This window comes from Bombus huntii, chromosome 1, assembly GCF_024542735.1.
Source record: "Bombus huntii isolate Logan2020A chromosome 1, iyBomHunt1.1, whole genome shotgun sequence".
NCBI classification, from domain to species: domain Eukaryota; kingdom Metazoa; phylum Arthropoda; class Insecta; order Hymenoptera; family Apidae; genus Bombus; species Bombus huntii.
The window spans coordinates 20,200,772-20,220,590 of NC_066238.1; the positions used below are offsets into that span (position 1 = coordinate 20,200,772).

Below are 19,819 nucleotides of genomic sequence, written 5' to 3' on the forward strand. Positions count from 1 at the left end.
ATTACAAATTACAAAGATAAATAAATTTTCGAAAATTTATCTTGGAGCTTGTGATATTTTATATATCTCTGTAATAAATAGATTTATGAAAATGTGTTAAACTCTAATTATATGTTTGTTTTGGTGAAATTGAGAACTCTTAAAAAATAGAGATCAGTTTGATTTCTGAAAGTACAATATATCGTTTCTCATTAATTGGTTGAGGATGTACAAATATGTTACGTAACTAGTATAGTAAGCTTGTAATTAGATTCGTTTAATGTTGATTCTAATATTAGAATGTAATTGAACTGGTGTCAGTGGGTGGACATGTTCTATATTAGGATCTATTGAGAATCTGTTGACGTGCAATTAGTAATCACTATCTGTAATAGCAAGTGGTTGAAATTAATACGGCTTCGATCACTGGGATTAATGCTGATTAGAAATTGTTTGCGGAAATTGTTGTTGTCGTTGGACGATGTTAATTTAGGTTACGTGTTTGGGAGAATTAGAGAACGCTTTGTAAGTGGTAAGTGTAAAATTTGAGAAATGTTGGAAACAATTTCAGGTACACATAAAAGAGGCTTATAATTAAAACAATTACAAATAGTTGTTTTATAATAAAACTTGAAAACGGAGTTTAATAAGCTTCATCAATTTCTAACCTCAAAGTACCAAATTCCACTCATAACACCAATCACATTTCAAACAGTCATGACGAATATAAATCAATATCAACTTCATTTTCAATTTCATTTATTACACAGAAATTTTAAACAATTCTTTTGGACAATGATTGAATCAACAAACAGTATCCTCATATATACTTCCAGCGAAACTCGTAACCTGAAACCAAGTCAACTCATGGTCAGAATAAAGACCATAGAGATGGAGAAAGATAAAAAGAAAACACGTACAGCTTGATGGCCGAAATTTCGACACGAAACAAATCGAGGATCGTTCGACGTGTATCTGGTTAATCGTCCGAGGATTAAACGTCCGTCGCGGTGTCGTTATGAATATTCATAGAGTGGTCTTTTGTCGGTAAGCAAGATTTGGAAAAGCAAGGTAGTCGGCGTCGTTCAAAGAGATATATCGAGCCACGAGTTTACCTAGACACCGGTTTCTAGACGAACACTGCTTCTGCCCTGCCCCACCACGACAAGATTTGTGCATTAGGCAGAGGTAAACGCGATTTTGGGCAACATTTGACCGCTTTTTTACCGGCCATGCCATCCAACCGTCGCAGGCTGCGACAGATTGCCAAAGACTTTATGTAATTGGAATTTAATTATAGTAGCATAGTAACATGCATTTGATTTTTTGTATTTGATCTTAATTTCTTAGATTATATCACATTGATGTTGATACATTAATCTATAAATTAGACCAGTTCTAAAGCATACAGTTTTAATCCACTTGTTCAAAATTTATTTTCTTTCACTACAGTATAGTAAAGTAGAAAATGCAAATGCAAAACCTTTTCTCTTAAAATCTAAACTATACAAAAGCAAATTACTTGCACATTAAATTAATTACACAGTGTAAAGTTTAGCTTGCAAATGCTTTCAACTTATAAAATAGAAACTACTCAAAAATACGTCACTTAAAAATTAAATTGGGTACATAGCATAACAACTAAACTCACATCTCTCAGTTCTGTAAACCTAACACGCAAGATGCTTTTTGTCATAAATGTACCGGTGCAGGTGCTCTTCTTGGAATAAAGGTTAAAGACCCTTGGTATGGGGAGTTAATTTTAGTATGCAGGTATTATTTAGAATTTTATTACTTTTTGAGATTATAGCGTAAATTCTGTACCGTTGAATGCTGTGAGCACTTTAATACTCGTGTATTGACATTTTTTTCATGTTGATGTGGTTATGTTAAAGTATCCCTAATAAAATGTTACTTTTCTTGTTTTTAGTGAATTCTTGTGCTCGGTGTTGGTTTTTAATGAACGTAGAATTAAATGGTACAAGGAGAAAGTCGAAGCAAATGGTCGGATAAGGTTTGACGTTGTTGGTTGGAATTTTTAAATGAGTGTGTTTCACTTTATAGCATTTGAAGTAATATATGTATAATTAAGTACTTTTAGTAGCAATTAAGGAGTTTGTAATTGTACAATTTCAATTTTTTAGGACACGCAAATTTCTGATTCCTGTTAAAGGGAATTTTTCTTTTTGGAGGAACAATGAAATAATTTAAATAATTTGGTCATTTATTAAAATGGACGTATTTCGTGATTATTAAAAATCTGAGTATTCGTTAAAATTGTAGAATATCTTCACATGGTAGAAATTTAAACGTGCTCGTTTCAAAATTTCAGCTAAATATTTGCTCAAAATTTCATGGTGTTTAATATTTTCTCATAAGAAATATATTTATTTGAAAAACTAAATCTTCCAAAACATCTTCATTTCTAAAAGCATTACCATGCATCACGTTACACTTCTCTTAAAATCATGCTACATTTCCAAGCAATAATTCTTGAACTAAAACATAATGTACGAATTATTCTTGGCCTAAACGCTCTGAATAATGTTTCTACTCGGTATCTCAAACAAATCTTCCACTAAATTTGTTTGAAATAACTGAAATACCATCTCGTAGACGTAACTTTCGCAAACATTTGGAATATTCGGCTGTTTCAAACTAATTTACAACGGCAGAAACAGAGTTTCACGGAGATCCAAGGCTCGATCCAAGATCAGAGAATTCGCGACTTCATTTACCGACTGCGAGGCGTCTCGAAAGGAGGTCGTGTAGGGTTCACTGAAGACCCTGACTGTTCCAGAGCTCGAGTATTAAATATTGCAGGCGCGGCAAACGAAAGCTACAACTCGACCGCTGCATTCCGGGAGTTCTTTAGAATCGTGCGAATTCACCGGTGCGCTCGCGCCATTTTCCACCGACGCTCAATTTTCCCCTTCGCGATCCCGGATCATTTTTTTATCCCTCTACATCACCGTAGAACTTGAAACACATGTATTCACATGTGTGTTTACACCTTTCTAAATTTTATTTCAATTTATTTCTTCTATCTATATTCTTCTAATCTATATCTCTTTACATTTTGTTTTCGTATCTTTTGATGCGTGTGTTTATATCTTTCCATATTTTGTTTTAAGCGAGTATTGTGTTATACAGGGTGGTTGGTAACTGGTGGTTGGTACAAACGGAAAGGGGGTGATTCTAGGCGAAAAAAGAAGTCGAAAATATAGAATAAAAATTTTTTTTATTTTTTTCTTTTAATTTTTCCATCGAGACAACGATCTACAGTGAGATCCGTTGTAACGAGACGCGATAAAGTGCACGCGTACCGAGCGAAAATTCAAAGTCGATTTTCTCGAAAACAAAGCCTCGAACGAAAAATTTGTATTCTATATTTTCGACTTCTTTTTTCGCGTAGAATCACCCCCTTTCCGCTTGTACCACCAGTTACCAACCACCCTGTATATTATTGTGTTATATGTTATGTTACGTTATATATATTATATTTGTTTTCAAACGCAATTAAACGTTATTATATTATGTTGTATTATTATTATGTATACTACATTTGTGTCTAATGTAAGCTATAAGAAACAGTCGTGAAGAAATGCTAGAATAATTATTTTTAAAATAAGAAAATGTATATTAAGGAAACTAATCCGGTATGCTAAGGAAGCTTTTTCCAATAAACGTAAGATCTGATATACAATAAATTATTGTATTATTATTATGTAGTATCATGGATGAGGGGGCTAAAGGGGATGAGGGGAAGAGGACAATAAACGAATTAACAGCAGTACGAGTTGAGATGTCAAAGAGTGTGGATTGCGTTGATAAGAGTCGTTGATTAATTATTTAGTTGTGTTGATTATTATACGTTTGCTGCGATTAGTTCATGTTTAACGAACATTATTTTCTGTTCAATTAACACCTGTTCAATCCACTTATCATTAACAAACTAACTATAGTAGTTACGATACTACAATTATTATTATTTATTACCATATTTATTTATTATTTCTTCATCTGAAGAAAGTTTAATTTGAATGTGTTTGAAGATGAAGAGTTAATAGAAAAACATAATATAATAACAGAATGCCAAAAGAATTCGAGAGAATAAATGTATGAAATAGCTATCATCATAGAAATTGAAAAAGAAAGCGTCCGAGGAAAAGGTCGAACGTCCCTGTAACATTTAATTGTCCATGACCTCCCTTTTACGTATGCATATTTAATGACACGGTTCAATGCGAAATTATGCTATTCGCCCCTTAACGATGCTGTACATTTTTTCGTTTTTGATTTTTCCATCTTCGAAAATTAAATGCTTCGCACGTGTATTTAGGTTTCTCACAAAATTATACTTTCGGTTCACCTTAACGACAAAATTCGATGGCGGTAACACAGAGAAACTGTTATTATTACTAAAATCTTATGGTTTTTATGTCTCTCGGGAATCAATTTTGGAAAGTAAAGAAATCCTTGAAAAATTCATCCTTATACGCTATTATATCGAGAATGTTTAATTCATCACCTAATTAGCGTTAGATAACGTAAAGAAAAATTTGCTGGAACGAAAAATATGTGCAGCAAAATGCTCACTCTGCCACTGATTCACTTATGGCAATATTATCTAAACTTTAACTTCTTCATGCAATTCCCCTCCATTTTAGTTTCTTCGGTATAAGTTTTACGCTATAGCTGCCAATAGTTCGACTTTTAAGGAAAAAAGAGGAAAAGAATCTAAAATTGATTTTCTACTAGTATCCTGTTAAAAAAAGGAGCAGAGTGTAAAAATCGTATAGACAATATCACAAACGATTAACCAACAGCGTATTAAATTAAAAAAAAGAGAATTAAGGGGGTATTCTGGTCTAGAGGCATGAATCTCGGGCGATTTTTGAAGCTCTGTACAAGCGAAACAAAAAATATTTTTGCTATCCTTCTTTTTAGCGTTTGTTTATTGATATTTCGAGATTACGTAAAAAATTCACTGAAAAAAAAGCTCAATATTTAAAAAGTTACGAGCTGGCAAAGTGAGTGCTGCCAAGAAAATGGGGTGTCGTGGCGTGCATGATATCAACCCTTCTGGTCATTTGAAACAAAGAAAGCGAACAGATTCTTAATTAGTATGGATGCCGCTATCGTCTGAATCTTGGAAAAGTCAATACAACATTTTTTCACAAAATGACGGCCGTTTGATAAAAAATGTCTTATTTCGCACGTTTTTTTCACAATTCCGAACGTTTAAAAAATAGTAATATTAAAGATTTTGAGCTGAGCGTGGTCCGGACGATAGAGGAGTATATAAGGAATATTCAGACCAAATTTTAAATAAATCGGTTCGTTAGAACTTGAGATATCGTGCACGCCAACTCGAAAAAAGTAGTTTCCAGAAAAACGCGTTTAAAGTTTTGAGACAAGTTTACTCGGACAACGTCTACCGTTTACTGTTCATTTGTTCCGGTCGGACCGAAGCAGATGCTGCGTCACAAAAATGGCTGTAACTCATAAAATAGTTGAAATTTTGAAAAATCCTTTTAAGGGCATATTCTTGAATGTCTAAACTTTGGAAATATGAAAAAGAATTTTCGATTTTTTCAAATTTCTAGACCAGAATACCCCCTTAGAAAACATAAAAGTGACAAAAAAAGAATCTAAAATTGATTTCTCACTAGTTCTCTGTTGAAAAATCCGCAGAGCGTAAAGATCATACGGCCAATATCACAAATGCTTGGCCAATAAAATTCTGATCTACGCAAAAAAATGAAATTGAAAAAAAAGGACGAAAAACGATCGAAAGCCTGATTTCTCGTTGATTCTCCACTGGAAAATTGGTAAAAAAATGTGTAAAGATTGTACGAACAATATCAAAAGTGTTTGATCAATTAAGAAACTAACCTAAAAAAAAGAACGTTTAAAAAAAATAAAAATAAGATAAGAATGAGGAAAAAATGGAATATTGATTTCTCATCGGTCCTCCTTTGAAAAATCGACAAAGTGTAAAGATCGTGCGGACAATGTCGTAAACGTTCGGCCAACAGGCCGCACGGAGGGCCGGCGAATCGAATTAGCCGCGTGCTTCCCCGGCCATTAATCCGAACGGTGAAGGAGAGAGGTTGCCCCTGCCGTGAGGTAAATACCTGCAGGACTGGAGGCGAGCGGGAGCATATCGCCTGCTGCTTCGCGGTCAGGTGCACACTCTTGCAGTTCTTTTCGGCACTTGCCGGCCCGATCACACCCGCGCCAACGATCTGCGCTTGACCATCGCCACCGCTTCCAGAACTTGATCCGCTATTCAGCCGTGGCTCAACACCCAGATACCTGAAACAATCCCGGAAGCAGCAACCATTATTGTTATTATCGTTCGATTTCTTACGTGAACCTTCTTACGAAATCTCAACCAACTTATAGTGATAGATTTACGGAAATACTTATGTAAGTTGGAATTGATCAGAAGTGAGGTTAGGTTGAAGTTTCATAAACGTAATATTAAAACTACCAAATTGCTTGATATAAAAGTCGAATAAAATACTAACTAATTTATTATACGTATAGGTTTATGAAGATATTTATGTAAGTTGAAAGAGAAGATGGAATGTGAGGTTAGAATAGGGTTAGGTTATAGGATTAGGTACAGATTTAGTAAGTTTAATATTAGGACTATCAAATAAATGATAATTGTCATAAAATCTTAATTAAAATTATCGTATTAGTTGTAGCTTCACGAAAATATTTATATTAGTTGGAATGGAAGATGAGATGTGAGGATGAGTTACAGATTTAATGAAGTTAACGTTAGAATTATCAACGTATGTTAATGTAACGGGTTTTATATACTTTTTGCATTTACAAAAAATTAATTCAGGCAGTCAATGCAAGCTTCAAGTAAAAGTAAAATATTATTTTGAAAATTATCATTTAAAAAATCCAGTATATCTATATAGATTAATATTGTTCCTCTATCATTCTCGAATCACGGAATTTCCTTCTCCCCACTCTCATGTCATATATTACTTGCCCACCCTGTATTTTCACGAAGCATAGAGGACAGCTACTCGGTAGCCTCGCTCGTACCGAGGCTACCCACAAAGGAACTCTCGCCGTGACGAACCACCTATAATTAGAGCAGGTATTCGAGTGAAAATTATAGAGGGGAAAAGGACGAAGGGCAACAGCTAAGGGTAACCGATGCCCGACAATATAAGAGGATCCGCAAGAACCGACAACAGGGATTGTCTACGTCGTAACATGAGACAAGAAGACTTAACTTTCCTATCACGTGAATCACATGAATGTTCAAGAATCTTGCTAGTAAAAGTTATTAATTGTTTTCAATGTAAATGAAATTTTTTAATATTAATATTATATAATATTTATATTGGTAATTACAAATTTGAAGTAGTGACGTAAAATATAAAATTTTATTGAACATTATATTTCCATATTAGTATTAAATATTTTTTTGTCAAAATAAATTGAATGCATGTATTTCGGTTCATTGCGAGGAAAACATTTCGATATAATATCTTTCATAACCTCAAATTCATAGTAGTGACTTTAAACATTACATTTCGTTAAAAAATATATTACTTCAGTTCATTATTGAAAGAATACTTCAATACAAATTTATATCAGTAATCATGTATACATATTCACTATAATGACCTAAAGCTTTCGACCTTTTGATCCGAATTTATATCGAAAGAAGTATTTTAATAATTCCCCAATATGATTTTCCAAGTTTATATTTCTCCATAAATGTCCTATTAAGTATTTAACTATTATACTTACGAACGGCGGTATATTTACTTGCTACAAAGGGTTTGGTTAGGGATAAAATGCTACATGAACCGGCGGCATTTTTTTCTGCGGCGTTCATCTCCCGAAAAGTTCACGGCACCTGGGTGAAAGCGTACAAGGAATCAAAGAGGCGTGTACACGGTATATCTCAGAGAAAGCGTGTCGAATTTAATTCCTCGTAAAGCTCCATTAATTTACGGGTGGCCGCAAAGAGATCCAACATGTCCGATCATCCGGCTCAATTATCGAATTTATTTAATGCCGGCCACTCGTAATGAGTACCTGCGTGCAAAAACCTATATTCTGGTGCAGACGCGCGAAAATATCCTGTCTTCCCTATCCCTATACTCAATATATACCACATGTAGGGAGAACGATTGGTTGACTTCTCGCTTGCAATTAACTTTACTGAGAAAGATCAGTTCGTCGTTTTAAGGAGCGTACCTACCAGCAAACATATTCACGAACAATGCAATATCTTTGCATAATAGTAACAAGTTTGATAATAAACAAGTGAAATTTTTCAAGGGAATTGTAAAAATCACAAATTATTTGAAAATTGTAAGAGACTGTAGAAAAGAGATTCCTAACCTATTTTGCTTGTAACTTGTCAATATACCTATGATGTAATATTATTAGTTGATAAATTATTATAATGTAATAGTATGAGTTAATAAAATATTATACAAGAAAGCTTCGTACTTACTTCAGTATCAAATTTAAGTAAATTTAAAAAATACAGATAAATTTTAGACTTTATATATACCAATCCAGTATAATCCTAAATAACAGCAGAGGAAGGATTAGTTACAAAAAAAAGTAAATAAAAGTAAATAAAAAAGAGTCTAGAAGTTCGGAAACGTTCCCTGCCTCTCGTTAATCGCGGCGTTGTAAGAAGAAAAAAACAGGAAATATAGGAAAAAAAAGAAAGAATAGAAGTGGTCCTGTCATTTTCTATTATTTTTCAAAGGTTGCCCCCCTTCGGAGCATAGGTAGCGGTCGTTTAGGCGGTAAATCTTAATGAGAATCGAGGGTGTGGCCTTGGCCGGGCCCGGGAACGATGATTGCAACCCCGTGGGCAACGTTTAAGGGAACGGGTCGTCGCGTCAACTTCTACACGTACGACACACGCCGAGGGAGTGACCAATTCTCGTGCGGACGCGCCTTCGAGCTTCCTTAATGCGAGTTTGAGAAGATTTTAATCTGCCCACGAACTCGATTACTCCCGAAGCGCCTGGCTACTCGGAATTACAGATGCGGTCTAAAGGGAAGATAAGTCAGTGTTGCTATTAATCCTTTGGGATAATTTATCTCTTATTTAAGTTAACCTCTTTCTCTCATATTTTTCATACTGATATTTACATTCATGTCTTTGATATTTTTGCAATGCTGCGTATCTTTCCCTCTTTTGTTTCTTGGGCTAAGTGGAATACGTGGTGGACTTTACGAGCTGGTTTATACAATAACGAGACGAGTTGATACTTGTGCCGTTAAATGTATTTTTAAATATACAGGGTGGTTGGTAACTGGTGGTACAAGCGGAAGGAGGTGATTCTACGCGAAAAAAGAAGTCGAAAATATAGAGTAAAATTTTTTCGTTTGAGGCTTTATTTTCGAGAAAATTGACTTTGAATTTTTGCTCGGTACGCGTGCGGTTATAACGGATCTCACTGTACATCGTTGTCTCGATGGAAAAATTAAAAAAAAAAATTAAAAAAGAATTTTTATTCTATATTTTCGACTTCCTTTTTCGCGTAGAATCACCCCCTTTCCGCAGTTACCAACCACCCTGTATAGTACAGAATACAGAGTCAATTGTCGTTCGCTCAAAGTCACTCGGTAGAAGAATGTTCAATATTCGTACGCTAGGTAACGCTTACGTTCGCTCGATACTAATTGTCCTAAAGATCGTGTTCGTTTATTTATATTGGTCTGGGGAGTACCGGAAAGTTTAAATTCGACTTCGGTTGACGGTTGCACGTAGCGGCGATATTGTTTTGTCCGGAGTTTGTTTATCGTTACGTTTTGTACGTCAAGACGGTGTCAATGTCCCGAGGCAAAACAACATGAGTCGCTCTCGATTCGCATCGTCTTCTGACTCATGTGCCGCTACAAATATGTAAAATGATATTTTTCACTGTAGATAAAAAGAAATATTTATTGAGAAATTCAGTCAATATTTAAATTTTACTTTTCCCGATTCTACTTCCTTGTTTTAACTTCGTAGAATGTTTAAAAACTCGTTTTAAATTAAGCAACCACATTTCCTAAATACACATTTTTTGATCCGCTAGCAATGTTCACCTTCTCTTTTAAGTCACCAAAAATTATACTAAGTCGATTAATCATAATCAAAATTTCTTCCTTTGACTTCCTCGAATTTCCTACTATTACCATTTCGAATGAAACAATCACAGCATTTCTCGAATCTCTTCCTACCACTGATATTAATTCCCTATAAGAATGTATGCTCTCAAAAAAACCAGTACCACGTACCATCACCACGAAACCTCTTTCTAATCACCACCGTATCCTCCGCCAGCAATTTCAATCTCTAGCGCGGAAATCACATGAGTCATCTAACGAGGCTGACCGCTGCAACGGCGTAGGAGCGTTTATTATTTGTTTGCGCGCCAAACTCCTCGACTAGCTTCCATACCTATTTCGGATTTGTTTGACCACGGTTTACGGCTCTCTTTCACTGACCTCTTCCCACCACCCTTCCACCCCCACAACGAAATCACGCTATTTAATATTTAAAGTTTATGGAAATGGAAAAATATCTGTAGCCATAATTATCGATAATTGTCATCGATATAAATATTTTTATTTAACAAGATCTGAAATAGAGTGAGCCAAAGTCCAAGTACTATTGTATGTTATACAATGTTACGAAAGATCATAAAACACGAAATTATAGGGACGAAGGAAGTGTCCTACATGTACGTATAGTGTACTGGCATCATCGACGAGAAGATCATCCCAGTCATTTGGAGTATCGATGTTTATGAAAAGGCTAAGCCGATGGTTAAATAGAAGATTTTGTTGGTCGGCTACCCTTAAATACGTGTTAGTCGCGCAATATTGCAATCAATAGGCGGTTGGCGATATGGTTCGGGTGGCCGGCTCTTATGGGGAAAAGGTATCGACGGTTCATCGACTAACGCGGTCAAGGTTAGATAGACGAGAGACGGAGGAAGATAAATACACATATATATATACATAAATGGTTGTAGGAATGTAGATAGAGATTTTGCAAGAATCCTCGATCTAAAGAATTCTTAGAATGAATTCGTGGGACGAATTTACGATGCAGTGTGTACATTACGATGTAATTTACATAGCGTGATACATGGAATTTACAATATACTGAAACAAAGATCTAAAATTTAAGGAATATTTTAAAGAAGAAATTCTAGTGCAACTATGATTATAATGTATAAGTACATGCATGGAATTTACAATATATTAGATAAAAGATTTGAAAAGTTATCAATTTAGGGTCTAGGGAATTTTTTTTTTTTCGAATTCTCAGATTCAAAAAAAATTGTCATTACTTTATAAAACATTAAATAATTTTCGTTATATATTATTTGGCAGAACAATTTGATAGTTTTATTAATTATTCTCATTTTAAAATTTCACAGAAAACTCAACTGTTGTCACAAACAATAATATCGAAAACCAATAACAAAGCTGAACACGTATTCCGTTTAATCGAATTCCACAGAAACAAAGCCACAAGTTTAAAAAGGATCCCTTTCCGCACAACCAACCGCAGTTGGCCGCTGAAGACGATCAAAAAACCGCAAAAACTTGATCCCGCGAGAGGATTCCGTTTACCCAGACAAATCGTTCGAAATGGAATCATGGGCAAACGATACCGCGCAGGATGTCCCCGTCGCGCTAGATAACCAGCGTCGAGCGGTGGGGAAGGAGGCAAAGTGAACGAATGGAGAAAAGGATGCAACAGTCGAGTGCACACTCTGTTCGGGATAAGGTCTCGCGGTGAGCTACGGATATTCGAGATGGTTAGAGAATAAAAAACCGACCAAAGGAAAAAAGTAATGGAGAAGAATGAAACTATAATTGAAAAATGAACAGGGCAAGGCAAACAGATTAACATGTATGAATAACAGATAGGTTAGATGCAACATGTATGAGCTGCAATCAAGGTGCAATCTGATTTTGCCATCAACGAAGTGAATTGAATTGAAACCATGTAAGGATATGTTGGAAAAGATGAAACTAAAATGTGAAAAAGAGGTACATGAGACAAAATAAACAAGTTTGCTTATATTATATTATAACTTATAATGCAACATATATATGGACTGCAATCTGCACTTGCAATTTGTTTGAATTGGAACCACATACATACATACTGACATTCATTTTTCATTCTCTATTAGTTTTGTCTACATTGTCTACAGTCCATATTTTAGGAAGAGGATTAACATGGCAATTTTGATGATATATAGATGTACAGCACACATATTATATACTATATCACAACATAAATTTGTTGTATGCTAACTAAATATGTTGAACGCTAATTGGAGATTTGTTTCACTCTCTGAATATTATACTAAATACTTTACATTGAATATCTTTTAGGAAGGAGATTAACATGGCAATTTTGATGATATGTAGATGTACAGTACACATATTATATACTAAATCATAACATAAATTTGTTGTATGGAGGTTATCTAGGAATAAATTATGAACGTTCAGGCAAACTCAAGTTTTTCTGATCTCAATAAGAGAAGTGAACGCTAATTGGAGATCTGTTTCACTCTCTGAATATTACACTAAATACTTTACATTGAATATCGTTTGTACATCTTTACGCATTTAATTTTCCTGTAAATACAATAACATCTACCGCCCATCGATAATATTTTACATCCTAACCTCTTCAAAAAGTCACACAACAAATCTTATAACACAATTAATTACAATACCATTTCATACCATAATAGGTACATTACAGATAAACTACGGATTTTTAGACTAAATTTAGAGGCACAAAAATCTACAGACTGTATATGATCTAGAAAAATAATAAGATATCCAATGCTCTGTCCAAAGTATTCTTTATAATTTTTATTGGATGAAACAAATTTCTATGTAAGTTTCATTTCTTTAATCCTGTTCATAAAAGCATAAAACTGTATAAAAATTTGCAGTCTAATTCTAAATAAAGTAACCAATCTCAACCTAATCTAAATTATCAATTGTTCAGGTGCACAAGATTAGGTGATTCACCCAGAGTACAAAGAAAGGGTGGAGGTGGGGTTAAGGTAAGTACATATAGGAGGAAGGAGAATAATAATTCGACAAAGCGGCGGTCGGAAAGAAAGAAATCCATATTCAGATCCGATGATGTATCCGGGGCCGCGAGAGGGCTGCTCCCCATTCAAAGGGGAGGAGGTAAAGGGAAGCAAGCCTATGGAAGAGGAAAGGAAGGAGGAAGCCGCGTGAACGTGTACTAGGTCCCACCACTACTATACTCACCTCACCCTTTTCACATCTTTCTTCTCTTTTTCTATCTTTCTCTGTTCGTACAGAGAGTATATGCCGCGTTTTGCCTTTATCATCGGCGGCGGCGGCAAACCCTTAGCCGCGCCACGATTATGATTCCGATTATTATGATTATGATTATGATTATGATTATTATGATTATTGTTAGGTGGAGGTATCGCGTTGCCGTCACGGGCACGTCGACCCATGCTTTGTCCACGTGACAGCGATAGGGCCCATTTATGTCGAGAACACACACTCCACGCCGACGTTATAATGGAGGATAAATCCAGCCGAAAAGACCACAATACATACATCGTTCTGTCGTAGCATTAACCGGTAAGCTACCGGATATTATCGGTTCTATGCGGATGGTTTTATATATTTCTGTACGTACGTTTGGATGTGTATGTATATAACGTAAATTGTATAGTATAGGGAATGTAATATTTTTAGCATGGCGTGATGGAAGAAAAGTTTTAGGTTAGCTGTTCTACTTGGTATTTTCATTTTTATTTTACGCCTTTAATACTTTCATTTACAACTTTTGTTTTGTGTTTACACGTCATTTTTACTGTATTTTTTAGACATCCTAGTTGGGAATTCCTTCTTTCAAATTCTTAAAGTATTAATCGATTCTTTTTTATCAAAGAAATATTTAATTCCGTTGAAGATTCTTAAGACATCGGTGCACTTCGCAAGAAATTCAAACTTCAACTAGCTTTGTTCAAGACTCTTTCTAGAAAATTTCTAGAAAATCCAGATACTGCTTAAAAAATAATGAAACTAATAACATCTATTCCAAATTCGTATCTCATCAAAGATAGAAGCTACCAATTATAATATTCTTATTTTCCAGCAAAATCCTACAAAAATCTCTGTTTCGTCTAAAAGGCGAAGGACGCACCAAACTACCAAGCGTGAGTGTATAGAGGGGTTAAAAATCCTATTCTAAAAATTCCGAGAAAATCAGCCTTCTAGAAACCATTCCTACATGAAGAAACACTCTACACCACTCGAACCAGTTCGATAACCTAACCCAGCTCCTCTCGCCGTACCTATACAACCCTCTCCTTCACTCGACGCTGACGAACAACCTCGTCTACTTCATCTTCAAAGAGACAACAACCTCACTCTTCGATAGGCTGCTACTGCTAGACGGAAAAACTGTAATCGGATCCGTTTCAAGCAGAAGGAGCAGGAAACACCGAGAAGAGTTTCGAAAAGACGTCGCAAAGAGAACTAGAACCGCTACCGACGATGATCAGACAACATCTATCGTCGACGCGGTCGTAAACCGACGATACCAGACGAAAAGTCGACCGTTCGTCAGGTTGTCTGGCTAAGATTCGCTGCCGTGGTTCCGTTTACGAACCCACAGAAAGGAACGTAGATAAATACTCATGGGCGGCTCTTACAGTTTTACGACCGTGCCACGGTTCTACGTTTGCTCGCTCTATTTGGCTAACGACAATTCTGATCTGCATTTTCTCAAACCGAAACTATCCTTATCGCCCTCTGAGATTTCTCGTGGCATCTGGTGAATCGCGCGTGGAATGCGCTTGGCAACGCTTCCGCGTGTCTTTTGGCCGTTTTATTGATGGTGTACAACAAGTACTACACAGGATTATGCAATTTTGTATTTATAGAAATTCGGATATAAGTTAGTTTTAGTACGCGATGCAGTGTTTCAGGAATCTTCAAAGAAAATTGTTCGGTGAAATTAGAATACAGAAACCCTTGTTTTTCAATGTCTTGGATCGTATGTTTTAGGAATATTCAAATAAAATTTTAGAATTCGAATATAGGAGATTTTTAATTAATGTTTTAAGCTTAAATATTTAAAGAATTTTGAAAAAAGACTTGTGGAAGAATTAGGAGAAATATGGTTTTTCTTTACTTTTTGTTATTTTCTCTTTGTTGATTTCTTAAACTATGTAAACTAGACGGGTGAAATTTTGTGGGTGGGCTGTTTAAAACAATCCAGACAAGTGAGCATTTCTGAGCGTAACAAATGAGACATTTTTATTAAGCCATGCTTTAGAAGCGTTCACTGAAAGCTTTGAATAGAATTAAAATATAGAATCTTTCCTTATCGATATCTTGAGTTGTATTTTCAAGATTGTCAAAGGAAATTTTAAATATAATTTTTCAGAAAGACTTCCGGGGAACTTTTTATTTTAAATGAAACTTCTGGACAGAATTGAAAGCAATATAGAATTTCTTAATCAATAGATATTTTTAAACGACTTTTCCATCAAGACAAACTGAAAAATTCCTGCACAACTTCTACTTTCATATTTAATTCTCCTATAAAACGTCTAGACGTAACAGATCCAGGAACTTTTGCGACTTTCTGAATGCTTCGTCCCCCAATCATTTCATCCCATCTCCTACTGTACGTGTCATCGTCGATCAGGATTAATTAGCCGGAAGGAAAGACACGGATCGTGATTCCTCTATGAACATAGAGCACGGTGCTCGTGCACATTCAACGAGAGGAAACTTCACCTCGATGTTCCCGCCGCGATCTAATGGTCACCCTTCGGGCAGAGTTTTGGCCCGGGGGTCATCCCCTTTTTTCGCCGTGAAAGTCACGAGGGGGCCACTTTGGACAGAATAAGATACGAACGAGGAACGTTGCATAAGTATAATGCTGGCAGAGAAAAGGGGGATGTTCGGTAATCGATACTAATTAGGACGAGGTAAAGTTTCGGTTGTGAGAGGAACAGCGGCTCTCCTATAGTATTTGTTAGAGCACATATACACGCATATATGTACGCATAATTATACACAGTGGCTAATTATTATCCTCTGAAAAGATTCTTTTGATTTTTTATTAATATATTGTTCATTAGTACGTGAGATAACGGTCCTTAAAGAATATTATTTTAGGAATTTGGTGGTACAAGCGGAAAGGGGGTGATTCTAGGCGAAAAAAGAAGTCGAAAATATAGAATAAAAATTTTTTCGTTTGAGACTTTGTTTTCGAGAAAATCGACTTTGAATTTTCGCTCGGTACGCGTGCACTTTATCACGTCTCGTTATAACGGGTCTCACTGTAGATCGTTGTCTCGATGGAAAAATGAAAAAAGAAGTAAAAAAGAAAATTTTTGTTCTATATTTTCGACTTCTTTTTTCGCGTAGAATCACCCCCTTTCCGCTTTTACCACCAGTTACCAACCACCCTGTATAATATATGTAATATAATATGTAACAATAATTTGTGATAATAATTTTCATCCCTTAAGAGTTCATCAATATTATTTCTAGAATTATTGTTTGAATTCTTAAAGATTGAAAGACATATTCATTGTTAAACTGAGGACTTGTATATTTAAGTATTAAATAATTGAGGTTTATGTATTTAAATATGCAAATTAAATATGTAAAAATCCACAGGATATATACAATATGTAAAAGTACAGAATATATGTAAAATTGAATATTTATTATAATATATAAAGGGTAAAAGAAATTCCTATTTAAATTTCACTTCTTTAATTGTATCCAGAGAAGTATAAAATTGTACGAACATTTATAATCTATCTCTAGTATGTATTAATATTTCACTCTACAAAGAGTAGAATGATACCTACAAGAAATTACAAGAAAGATGATACATTCCTGATAGCCAAAATATTAATTAGCACGTCCGAAAAGTTTCTTTCGTTTTATAAGGAAATAATGGATACACAACATTTTCCGTTTTATATTATTTTATTGAATTAATTATCATTCATTTTGCTCTATCAAAATAAAGATCACAACGCTCGACAGATTAGGTTTCATGTTTGTATAAAGATACGTCGCTGTAAAAGACGTGTCTGTAAAACAAAGACACTTTTCGGACAACTTAATAAAAAAAGGAAAAGGAGAAAAAGAATAGGGGGGGGGGGGGGGGGAGGAAGAAAAAAAAGAATAGAACAAGAATTCTTCTATTCTCTTTAACCATATCTAGAGGTATCGATAGGTTAAGCTTCTAGAGCGTGTACTCTAATGGGTTGCACATAAATCATTCGAGACAATAAAAATTATCACCGAATAGGTGTCCCGAGGGTCTGCTTACAATGTTTCGACGGAAAGGGTTCTCGAAATAATGGGGACGTCATAAAACTTATCTCACCTAACCATGGATATGAACAGCTTATCGTTTAACTCTTGTCCTCCTTCCCTCGTACCTTTTCCATGAAAATTCCATTTCATAATTTTTCACCTTTCGTCGCGATAACCTTTAGTAAAAAAATATATTACCTTGAAATTCTAGAATGATTTAGATTATTTCCTTGAAAAGAAAAATTAATTATAATCTGTCTATCGAATAGGGAATGTATTGAATTTTTAATTTTAATTTCTACATTTCTGTCTTTTTAATTTCAATTTTTGTGCTGGAAATTAAAAAAGTAAACTGCTGCAGGAAATTTGCAATTGCAAAATAATTGAACAAATCTGTCGAACAGAGAATTCTTAATTGTATCGAATTCTTAATTTTAATTTTTACTTTTCTGTCTTTTTAATTTCCATTTTTGTGCTGTAGATTAAAAAAATAAACTGCTACAGGAAATTTGCAATTGCAAAGTGATTGAACAAATCTGTCGAACAGAGAATTCTTAATTGTATCGAATTCTTAATTTTAATTTTTACTTTTCGGTCTTTTTAATTTCCATTTTTGTGCTGTAGATTAAAAAAATAAACTGCTACAGGAAATTTGCAATTGCAAAATGATTGAACAAAATCGAACGTACAGTATCGGTCCATGAAATTCAAATTTGCAAACGTAACATTCAAAAATCGTTCTACGCATGTACATGTGTATGTATAAGGAAGAGAAGGTGAGTTACGAGGAGTTCAGCGAGTGACTTCAACGTGTTTCAGCGGGTAAAACATTCCGGATATCGCGGGCTCGTCATTCGATTTCCGGTCAGCTAATTTTCTTTCAGAAGGAAAACAAGTCAGCTTGATAGTTTGAGCACGCGGAATCTAACAAGATATAGGCGGAGGAATTAGCTCTAACAAGATTAAAGCTTTTAAACGGAACGCGCGCCGTAGCTCCGCACAAGATTAACCGCGAAAGAGTAGGCCGAGAGAGTTATAGATATTGCATTCGGTACCCTCTCCTATCTTTGCCATAATATTTGTCTTTTTAAACGACTACCTTTTTACGTTAGATAAAATCTTGCATTAAATATAAAACACGTCTCGCTCAAATCGAATATCTAAATTATCTTTATTGCTGTTGAAGATAAAAAAGAATGACTAGAAGTTTATATAGTTTCAAGATGTGTTCAAAACATTTATTGATGATGAAAAAATGTTTCCTCAAGGTCATGCTAGATGTCACGATCATCGAAGTTCATTCATCTTGGAACAGACTAATATTCCCTTTATGTAGGTTATGTGAAAATTTTTTAAAGTAAATCTATATACAGGGTGGTTGAAAAAGAAGTCGAAAATATAGAATAAAAATTTTTTTTTAATTTTCTTTTTTTTTTTTCTTAATTTTTCCATCGAGACAACGATCTACAGTGAGATCCGTTATAACGAGACGTGATAAAGTGCACGCGTACCGAGCGAAAATTCAAAGTCGATTTTCTCGAAAACAAAGCCTCGAACGAAAAATTTTTATTCTATATTTTCGACTTCTTTTTTCGCCTAGAATCACCCCCTTTCCGCTTGTACCACCAGTTACCAACCACCCTGTATACAAAATTGCACAATAAATACGTTAATACGTTCATACATAATCTACGCATTATACTGTGTTCTAATTTCTACAAATAGCCTTTAGTACGTTGCCTGCTGTGAAAAGTGCAACGTGATGCACAATACGTATTTGAGGAATCAACGCGTTGAAAACCCCAAAAAGAAATAGCAGCGCAAAGAATTCCATTGCTTCAAAAATGAAACACTTGGCCATCCCTCTTTGCTATGCCCCATCAGCTACCAATTTGCTCGCGTTTATTAGATCCACACGGAACGCAACACATCTCCTCCCACTTCACAAGCACGGTGCGTCTTCGCTAAATCCTCCCCACTCCTCCTCAAGACAGCACACGCGAGCCTAACGAATCGTAAGTTGCGCTCGATAATCGATAACCTCTCACCAGCGTTACTCATTACATTCCCTCATTCCACGGACGTTTCCCCTGTCTCTCGTCTTTCAACTTCCTACACGTCTTTTCTACGGCATAAACCAGCGGTTCTTAATCTTTTGTGTACCACGGATCTTTAACTAATTTTTCGTTTTCGCGGATCCCCATGACTAAAATCAACGCTTAGATCCGTAATGCGCCTCAAACGTGTATATCTAAAACATTTATCGACTGCTGATCAACAAACTTCAAATTTGGAGAGAAGTGATTTATTATAAATAGACTGCAGATTTTATGCATTTTTATATCTTTATGAGCATAACTAAAGGAATGGAACGTAAATGCAAATGTTTCATGTTTAAATATCATAATAAATATTCTACCTTAAATATTTTATATACTTTTGCATATTATATGCGCTG

At 35.1% G+C, this 19,819-nt stretch overlaps 1 protein-coding gene and 2 long non-coding RNA genes across 13 annotated transcripts in view; 2 read left to right on the top strand and 1 right to left on the bottom strand.

Annotated features, from left to right (window-relative positions):
* Nucleotides 1-19,819, bottom strand: part of LOC126864495 (protein Wnt-1-like) — a 76,965-nt gene that overhangs the window by 12,255 nt on the left and 44,891 nt on the right. Inside the window, exon 2 of the mRNA XM_050615913.1 lies at nt 6,120-6,300. Within this exon, the coding sequence (XP_050471870.1) occupies nt 6,120-6,300 (181 nt within the window). The remainder of the gene's footprint in view (nt 1-6,119; nt 6,301-19,819) is intronic.
* LOC126864661 (uncharacterized) lies at nt 50-3,696 on the top strand. Of its 4 annotated transcripts, none has more exons than XR_007689282.1 (3): nt 50-511; nt 816-2,025; nt 2,124-3,696. It is a non-coding gene; the product is annotated as an uncharacterized LOC126864661 (long non-coding RNA). The 4 variants fall into 4 exon arrangements; XR_007689285.1 differs by having other exon boundaries at nt 52-511; nt 816-1,258; nt 1,910-3,696; XR_007689286.1 differs by having other exon boundaries at nt 64-511; nt 816-1,026; nt 1,910-3,696.
* Nucleotides 10,933-15,154, top strand: LOC126864609 (uncharacterized). Of its 8 annotated transcripts, none has more exons than XR_007689257.1 (3): nt 11,471-11,843; nt 11,919-13,644; nt 14,165-15,154. It is a non-coding gene; the product is annotated as an uncharacterized LOC126864609 (long non-coding RNA). The 8 variants fall into 8 exon arrangements; XR_007689256.1 differs by having other exon boundaries at nt 11,478-13,277; nt 13,475-13,644; XR_007689252.1 differs by having other exon boundaries at nt 11,479-12,045; nt 12,765-13,644.